Here is a 10,000-nt window from a genome sequence, read left to right on the forward strand (position 1 = left end):
ATGTGGAATAAGAAGTAAAAAGAGAGAGCGAGGGAGAAAGACGCAACAGGTCTCGTGACGAGGAGCGAGACAATATTTCCCAAACGTGGCATATTAACGACTGTGTTGGCCACGACGGCGACGCAGAGGCAGAAAAATGAGAGGCGACTGTCGCAGGCGGCGTTGAGAGCCAGACGGAGGAGCCGCCGGAAATATGGCACCTGCATCCTCGCGAGGCTGGCTGCGTGACACAGCAGCAGCAGCGGCAGGAGAGGCAGGTCGGTGTGAAGACTAGAGAGGAGCAGAGGGAGGAGGGGGAGGAGGGGGAACCTGGCAGGTATGTCAAAGAGGAGAGAAGGAAGAGAGAGGAGGAGGAGGAGAAGGAACGGAACGATGAAGGGCAGAGAGGAAGGGGATGGGACAGCGCACGAGCTTTTATCCTCCAGTCCGCCCTGCTGGATGACGGCCTCGTTCTCTCCTGAGGAAGCAAGACATATGGGAAAGTCAGGCAGGTGCTTCTGCTGCGGTATTTCACATATGACATATGACCGCGCCTGTGAGGTGTGTGTGTGTGTGTGTGTGTGTGTGTGTGTGTGTGTGTGTGTGTGTGTGTGTGTGTGTGTGTGTGTGTGTGTGTGTGTGTGTGTGTATGCGTGTGTGTGTGTGTATGCGTGTGTGTGTGTGTGTACGTACGTGTGTGTGAGCATATGTGTATTTGTCTGTCATTGCATCAGTGTATCTGTGTGACTGTCAGAGAGTATGCGTGTATGTAATGGAAATAAAAACAATGACAAACATAAAATCCATAACGATATTGGGTTTCATCAACACACAAAACCCAAAATAAACGAACACACACTAAAATGGCTTCGTACGTCAATCACTCCTAGTTTACTGTATTCAAGTGCAGCATCTTTAGTAAGTATAATAAAGCATGCTCCTATATTCTATAAATTTCTATTAAAATAAAAGGTGTAGCAAATACCCCATTGGCAATCTCGCACTTACATCATGTCAACACAAATATGACGAAAGCGAGGGAGAAAGGAGGGAAGGAGGGAGCGAAGGAGGGATGGAGGAAGAGAGGGAGGGTGGGAGGGAGGGAGAAAGAGAGAATGAGAGAATGAGAGAGAGAGAGAGAGAGAGAGAGAGAGAGAGAGAGAGAGAGAGAGAGAGAGAGAGGAGCAGAGAGAAGAGAGAGAGAGAGAGAGAGAGAGAGAGAGAGAGGCGAGAGAGAGAAGAGAGGAGGAGAGAGAGAGGAGAGAGGCATGATTGATGAATGTATGAGGAGGAGGGACGGGAGTGGGAGCGTGGAAGGAGAGTGGGGAGAGAGGAAGAGAAGAGAGGGAAGAAGAGGCAGGATAGGGAAAGAGTGCAAGAGATAGATAGATAGATAGATAGATAGATAGATAGAGAGAGAGAGAGAGAGAGAGAGAGAGAGAGAGAGAGAGAGAGAGAGAGAGAGAGAGAGAGAGAGAGAGAGAGAGAGAGAGAGAGAGAGAGAGAGAGAGAGAGAGAAGAGAGAGAAAGAGAGAAAGAGAAAGAGAGAGAGAGAGAACAGAGAAACAGAAACGAACAAAACAAAACAAACAGGAAACCGACACAAAACCACACCTACCCCCCCCCCTTCCCCCAATCCCAACCACAAAGACCTAACTAACTAACCACCAACCCAACGCCATGCACAGCTTACCGTCATGCGTCACATGCACGAGAACCGAGGCGGGGTGTGAGCCGGAGGGAACGCAGAAGTACATCCCCCCGTCCTTCCTCTCCACTGACGTCACCTTGAGTCGACTTGTGGTCTCTCCGCTGGCGTGGTCGATCTACCCCCGCGGGACATGGGGTGGAGGTGGGGGGCGGAGGGCGAGAGAGAGAGAGAGTGGGAAAGGACTGTGGTGAGTATTGTGATGGTAATGAGGATGAGGCTATGGGGCGTGGTAGTGATGGGGGATGATAATGGTAATAGCAGTGCTGGTAATGATAACGAAGAGGGGGAATGTGGGTTATAGTATTGTTCATAATTGTAATGAGGAGGCGGATATATAATGATAATTGAAATATATGTTATGCATATAAAATTATCATTATCGTAATTTCATTATAATTTCTCTTACGAGTATTATAGTTTTATTGTTATGATATCCTTTTATCATCATGAGAACCTTAATTATTATCATAATAACGATCAACAATAAAAGATAGCGCGCATGCGCACATAATCACACACACACACACACACACACACACACACACACACACACACACACATGCATATACAGAGAGTGGAACATCCATGCACACGCATCAAACTATAGAAGCCTCTTTGAGGGCTAAAGGATCAGTATGGATGTATTGATCTGGGAAAAGGTATCCACCAGAAACTGGTGGATAACTTCAGCTGCAGAGCAGGAAACAATTCCCGCCCTGGAGGCGAGGCTGAAGAGATACCCTCACTCGGTGAAGGCTGAACTTGATCTGAGGCTAGCCTGGCTTGCCCTGAAATCATGCCTGGAGGAGAATGCCTTGTTCTTGACAAAGACATAACCTATATACTGAGGGGTCTGACCCAGCTTGGGTCATTGGGTGTGGGCAGCGATGCTTTACCTGGGGTAACCTTCCCAACAACACATGGTGGTGAGTGCTATCCTTAACAAGCCACATGGTATGCACTGAACAGGCGTTACTGGTATGTCTTTGTATGTGATGTACTTCTAGTCATCCTCTACATATACACATCCACGTCATCCTCCATTTTCATATCCTCCTCGGCTTATATTTCATGGCTGTTCAGCAAACGGTGTTCTTCCAATGGCATTCTGGAGTGTCCCACTTATCAGTACTGACAAGCTCCTGGATTTCGGCTGGAGTTCCACAACACTCTGCTGGGCATTCCGGGTATCTGCACTAACCTCTGAACCAAAATCATATAAACAAAATGCAAAGATGAGAGGGGAGAAACTTGGGAAAAGTGGATGTTTAAAAGGACAGTCCCCCTACTTTAAAAAATCAATTTACATGGAGTAGCAACTTCGCATTTTAACTTTCTTCTTTCACCATATGTTGAGACCAGATCTATTATTTTGAAAACTATTTTTTTTGTTTAACATAATTATCGTCACTAGATAGATTAGGCAGTGTTTGCTGGTCTATGGAGATTCATTCTTTTCAGAAAACCATTGTCTAGTGCTTATCTATAACTGTTTTTTTTCGAGAGCACTAAAGCTGTGTCAGTTAAGATTCTGCATTTTGTGTTAATTCTTATTTTCTTATTTAATGTAAACGGGGCAGAAATAAACAAAAGAGAAGGCAGCAGCAATCCATAAAAATACTTGAACTACCCACAATCTCCAGATACATCCAGAAAAATACCGAACTATAGAGAATAAGAGCACTCTGACATCATTACCGCGAATCTATTGTGACTGTATTATTTTTATACCTGCACTAACTGTGACATTACATATCCCGGTGTGGTAATCAGGAACGGCTATATTAACCTGAATGACGTACGTGATAACAAAGACATTAATACAATATTATTTCATCACAATGAATTCAAGAAATGACATGCAATATAACGTGAAGTAGTGGCATGATAATCTGTTACACATTAACAGGTTTCCCTGCAAAGCTACATTGCATAGAAAGGCTCCCCGGCTCGGGGATTTCCGAGCAATCTACAATAGTAGATGTTCAAAAATTCTAATTCACCGGGGTATGATGAACAGGGAAAAAAAATCAACACAAAGACCACACCACTCTACAGTCCTGTGACTGGCGTTTGTCATGAACCTCTAGGGGAGCTCGCATTTTCAGGAAAAAAAAACACTTCACCTAGGATTACTCAGAACATGTAAGTGACTAATGATTCCAGGCAAAAAAAACAAAAAAACAAAAACGTGTAACATTTCATTTTTTACAGATGGAAGGAAGGCTCACATCAAACTCAAATCAAATCACTCGCAATAAACATTTAGTTTCACATACTAACCTACTATTGCATTCACTGGAATTCAACAATTTATAGAAACGCATTACTGCAACCAGAACGTATCGAATTATGCATTCCTGTACCAAATGAGGGAAATGAATGCAGAAATGAGATCACAGATGGTCACATTTGAAAAATTCATTTAATTAAAAGCAAGAGAACTTGGAACAAGACAAACGGAACGTGTTACCATTTTCAAGATGCATGGCTATGGTAATGGAGGCTACCAGTATTCTGAAATATATCGGTTAAACACAAGGCAGTCAAGGAACAGATAATCTTTCTCTCTTACACTCATACAACTCATATATCCAACACCTTAACTACTGATTAGATCCTGTATATAAAGTAGAGAGCTACAAAATAATTTAGTAATGTGAGTAATTCATATAAAACGGTTGAAGTTAGTGATAAATAACTGTGGTGACAGCATTAAACGAACTGAAAGAACAAAATGATTAAATTTCTAACAGTCAAATGCACGAAACTCACAAAATGAAATCATAAACAAGAAAATGTCGTGAGATTGACCAAGAGAAATCCACAAGAATGTGCCATCTCTAAGAATAAATGAAACTTTGCAATACACTTGACCTGCTGCAGTTTAAATAACACTGTTCTCTAAGCCTGACAGACAGAATGGATAAACAAATCGTTTAGAAATGCGAGAGAGGAGAAAAAAATCCCCATTTATCTCCTCGCGTTTGAGAATCTAACCAGTGCAAAATGTTTTAAAATAGTAAGATATGTATACGTTCCTCGTCGACAGACTCGGTGACGCAAACGAGGAATGAAAAGTGTTTTGGAGAAGAATAGATATGAAAAGATCACGATAAACAAGCTGTGTATTTCCACGAGGAGGATTTGTTTATAAAAAGTGAATAGGGAGTGAATGATGAATCCAAGAGAAGGGATAGTAAATGGCAGTAGAAATAGTTATACTATTTGGAAAACAATTCCTAAATGCCGTAGTGCCATTTTACCAGAAGTGCTGCAAGGTACATTGACACTGATTAAATGATCACTATTATGGGCAATAATGCAAATTGAGCATAATCAACTGCCCCGATAAGAATAAATTAAGCATGAATGTAACAAAGTAACTGGTCTAAGTAGGAAGACTGAAGGAGACGTGAGTCGTGAGTTGAGGAAAAACAATCTGTCAATAGACGAAGTGTTCTCTGGGGAGCTATGTGCACTTGGCGAAATCCGTGGGACACAGCGCGGGAAGCCCGTCCGGGGGGCGAGGCCGAAGCGGTGACATGTCTGGGCTTGGCGGGATCTTGGCTGGTTTTGTATTGACCTTCCTCGATCTCCGGAGAAGTCAGGTTGCCAGTAGGACAGAGGGCAGGGTTTAGGCCGTGCTCGTAACTATGTGGTACATACTGATCCTATAGCTTTATATAGTTTCACACACACACACACACACACACACACACACACACACACACACACACACACACACACACACACACACACACACACACACACACACACACACACACACACACTAACACAAACACACACTAACACACAAACACATACATGTACGCATTTATTACACATCCCACAACACACAGACCCAAAAGCGTACCTACCTTCATCTGATTCCACCCCTAGGTACGATTTTGGTCCCAAACACAGCTTCGTCCGTTACCCAACTACACCCGGGACGGGCCGAACGATGACGTCACAAGGCAAATTAGGGTGAGAGATGAGCCTTCATTAATATATCTTTCTCGCGGACCCAAGATTTCTACGCGAAGGTGGCCTGAGCAGGGGAGGGTGAAGAGATGCTGTATCTTACTGGTTATACTTCCTTGACAAGCACTATATATATACATATATATATATATATATATATATATATATATATATATATATATATAGAGAGAGAGAGAGAGAGAGAGAGAGAGAGAGAGAGAGAGAGACAGATAGGTAGATAGATAGATAGATATAGATAGATATGATAGATAGATAGATAGATAGATAGATAGATAGATAGATAGATAGATAGATAGATAGAGAGAGAGAGAGAGAGAGAGGAGGAGAGAGAGCGAGAGAGAGAGAGAGAGAGAGAGGCAAGAAACGAGAGACGAGAAAGAGAAAGAGAGATTATTTATAAGTAAAAGAAGAGTTTATTCAATGAACATATGCCAATTTATTTCTATACTTACCGTCCTTTGTAGAAGCTGTGTTGTTAGCAACGAAAACCTTTGTCTTCGTAATAGTTATCTCTTGTGAAGAATCTGAAAGTTAAAAAATACTTTAGCTGAAAAAGGTCACATATAATTAGGCCTGTAAACATAAAATATAAAATATATAATGTAGAAAATATGTAAGCACGCCTGTTATATATCTGAGGATCTATCTGCCTGTTTATCTGTCTGTCTGACTATTTATTTATCTTTCCATCTGTCCGCCCATCTATCTAGAGATAGATGCACATACACACACACACACACACACACACACACACACACACACACACACACACACACACACACACACACACACACACACACACACACACACACACCACACACACACACACACACACACACACACACACACACACACACACACAGTACACTGGTTAGGAGCATCGTCATGTATAGAGAAGCAAAGTACGTGTAAAGTTTTCCAAAACAAAATTTCGTGAACTTACAATGGTAAAAGGCGTGACTTTCAGATACAATGCTATAACAATATTCTGCAGGGCTTCTGAACCGGGGGACCACGAGCCTCTGGGTCGCGATCCCCTCGGAGGAAACACTACTAAAAGCTTCCTTCTCAAGGGCTTTGGACTCACTCACACACACACACACACGCACACACATACACGCGCACACACCACACACACACACACACACACACACACACACACAACAACACACACACACACACCACACCACACACACACACACACACACACACACACACACACACACACACACACACACACACCAGCACGCACGCACACACACACACACACACACACACACACACACACACACACACACACACACACACACACTTCGATACAATTATGTTCACTGAGAAAGTAAATTGTCAGTTATTTCAGGCTTCTTCGTATGGAAAAGTTAACATACCCAAGCTCAAATTTCGAAAACGTTTATGGAAAGGAAATTGAGTCTAAAATAGAAGAATGAGTTTCAAGTTTAATGCTAAAATAAAATTAGATATTAAAGAAAAAAAGAAAAAGTTTTCTTATTATAATTTACCTTTGACGTTTTCCTATTTTTTTCTGTAATGCTTCAATTTTTTTTTCTCGGTAAGGGCGAGCGGTGTGTGTGTGGGGAGGTATTCTTTGTAAAAAAAAAAAAAAAATATGTTAGCGGTTCAGAGATATTTGCTTAAAGATGGACTTGAATACATTCTCTTTGTAAGTGCTCTATGCTTTATGTTTTTTTTTTCTTTTGCTAACTTTGCATTTTTCACGGTGAGTGATGTCTTCGAAGGATCATTCAATTATTCGATAAGCTTATCAAAACTTCGTCTTGAATTAATTTACATAATTCTCGACTCGATATTTGGCTGCTTTCTCTGTTCTTCACATTTTGCTTGTCAGTAATACTCCTTGGTCTTCTGTGCTAATTCTGGTGATCTGTTTATTTATTGTCTCTCGCGTCTTCAACCTTCATTACTCCCACACTTTCTGTTATCTTCTAGAACTGCAGTTAATTTTCCACATGCTTAATATCTGCTCTACAATCCGGATCTTGTATACTTCTGGAGTTAAGCACACTATTTATTATATTACAGTGAATTGGATATTCTGTATTTCGAATGAAGATGCCAATGTACGTCTTCAATTATCTGCCCACAAAAAAATATTCGTTATACTAATGTATTGTGTCATAGAAAATTCAATTACTATTTTACCATTTTCATGAAACACCCAATCCAGATTTATTTTTCTTATGCTTCACAATCTGACATCCAACTTCAACATATAAATTACCAACATAAATAACCTTATCGGTATTCATCATCATCCTGCATCTTTTCTACATCATCACAAATAAATTCGACTTGTATAAGAATATCACTGAATCCATTTTCAAGGTTCATGGCTATATTGTTATACTTAAAATAGCGATTTTGTGGTACTTTCTTTCTGAATGGTTTCTGAGGTCTACACAAAAGCCATTTTTACCAAGATGCAAAAGTCTGCTCACATTCCACATCGCGATATAATAGTAGTATTGGTTCTTATTCTTATTGGAGTAATATTGGTTATCTCTCTCTTATTCCAGGTACACCTTGTTTTCGACGGACAGCCCAAGCAGCACCTGTGTTTGTTTACATTCTCCACGAACTACGAACAACTTAAAAAGCGTGGAACAAACCTCATTAGACTCATTAGTTCACCAAATATGAGAATTCACTTTCATTCATAAATGCTGTTACAGTGCCTATGTATAAATATAAAAATGAGGTACCTTAATACAACAGCATTGGTTGTTGATAATCTAGTATGAATTAGCTGCTTGTTTTATTGGTGGCTGTGAAAGGGGCGAGAAGGAGGGGAGGAGATTGTGACTGAGGCTATCAGGATATGTCCGGTAAGAGCAAGTGTATGAAATTCCAAAAAAACGTCATGATATATTTGGAAATGAATAATGGAGAGTTTTAAATTTAAGAGAAATAAATTATGCTATAACTCCTTTCACATCAATACGCGAGATGTATTGCGTACACTCATATGCACACGCAGTTACACACAGGAACGCACACATGGTAACGAGCAAAAGAATGTTTAATTATTGTTCGATGGTTCTTGCTTTTGTGTAATTGCCCATCTGTATAGTGAGGGAATTCATTTGCACACATCTACATACTAAAAGGCGATGCCTAATACTCCTTGTGGAGTATTAATCAAGAGTTTAGTATTTGGCAAAAATCAAGATTTCTGAACATAAATTTTCATGTTCCGTGTTTCAGTACTTTAAAGGCCTGAACTATTTTCACTTCAAAATAAGCCATAACAACAGAATTGAAAAAGTTTATCGTTAGTGCAACAGAATCAGAATTTCTGTTATTTAAATGAAGTCAGTTACAAGCACACATGCTTGTGACTGCTCCCGTGCGTGCTCAACATTCACTCACTCACTCACTCACTCACTCACTCACTCACTCACTCACTCACTCACTCACTCACTCACTCACTCACTCACTCACTCACTCACTCACTCACTCACTCACTCACTCTCTCTCTCTCCAACCGTAACTTTTTTAAAGTGACTGATGGCTGTACTTGGTTACAAGTAAATGCATTTATATAGTTAGGAAAAGCTAATGGTTAATATCCTAAATGAATTATTCGGATAGATTGTATGTGAAATATAATTCAACATATATTTTTAGTGTAATGTTTCAATAAATTTATGATTTTATATCGCAGTAATCTCAATCACTTTAAGTTGTGCGAGAATGTAAAGTCAAATAATTTTCGCTTTTACTAATCACTGACACCTGGTACACCCCGTACCAGGTGTCAGTGCAGGCAACTGTACATAAATAGAGACAGCCTTAGACGATCACTAGCGAGACTGTCCTCTGTGTTTGGCGAAAGGGAGTATTAATGGCAGGAAAGAGGAAGATGCAGGGTTTGATTGGGGCGAATTGCTGCAGAGTATTATGTGCATCCATACATGTGAGAATGAGTATGGATGACCAATTTCTCTCTCTCCAACTCGTTCTCTCTCTTTTTCAGTAGCCGATGGCAATCTCTTGTTTCAAATATATGCGTTGATTTACCTACGAAAAGATTATGATTAATATCCTTTATGTATTAGCCAGATATCTTGTATGCAGGAAATAATCTACCATACATATATTTTTAGCGTAATGTTAATATGATTTCATATGATTTCATTTCATAGTAATTTCATGCTCATCCACTTAAGCTTGGCATGATAATTTAAAGAAACACATTGTTGCTGCTTCTACTATTTGCCGAAACGGAGTGTACCAGGTATAAGTGCAGGCAACTGTACCTTA

At 40.5% G+C, this 10,000-nt stretch overlaps 1 protein-coding gene and 1 long non-coding RNA gene across 2 annotated transcripts in view; both read right to left on the bottom strand.

Moving 5' to 3' along the window:
• Positions 1-2,017, bottom strand: part of LOC119595345 — a 3,602-nt gene extending 1,585 nt beyond the window's left edge. The window contains exons 1-2 of the mRNA XM_037944497.1: positions 1,673-2,017; positions 1-457 (exon numbers count right to left, since the gene is read on the bottom strand). The exon at positions 1-457 is cut by the window's left edge and continues 1,585 nt beyond it. Coding sequence (XP_037800425.1) covers positions 1-457; positions 1,673-1,736 — 521 coding nt within the window. The 5' untranslated portion in view covers positions 1,737-2,017. The remainder of the gene's footprint in view (positions 458-1,672) is intronic.
• Positions 2,018-5,630: 3,613 nt separating this feature from the next.
• LOC119589016 overlaps positions 5,631-10,000 on the bottom strand; it is a 32,309-nt gene continuing 27,939 nt past the window's right edge. The window contains exons 3-4 of the long non-coding RNA XR_005230160.1: positions 6,151-6,222; positions 5,631-5,744 (exon numbers count right to left, since the gene is read on the bottom strand). This is a non-coding gene — a long non-coding RNA (uncharacterized LOC119589016). The remainder of the gene's footprint in view (positions 5,745-6,150; positions 6,223-10,000) is intronic.

Source organism: Penaeus monodon, chromosome 3 (assembly GCF_015228065.2).
Source record: "Penaeus monodon isolate SGIC_2016 chromosome 3, NSTDA_Pmon_1, whole genome shotgun sequence".
Classification (NCBI taxonomy): Eukaryota; Metazoa; Arthropoda; class Malacostraca; order Decapoda; family Penaeidae; genus Penaeus; species Penaeus monodon.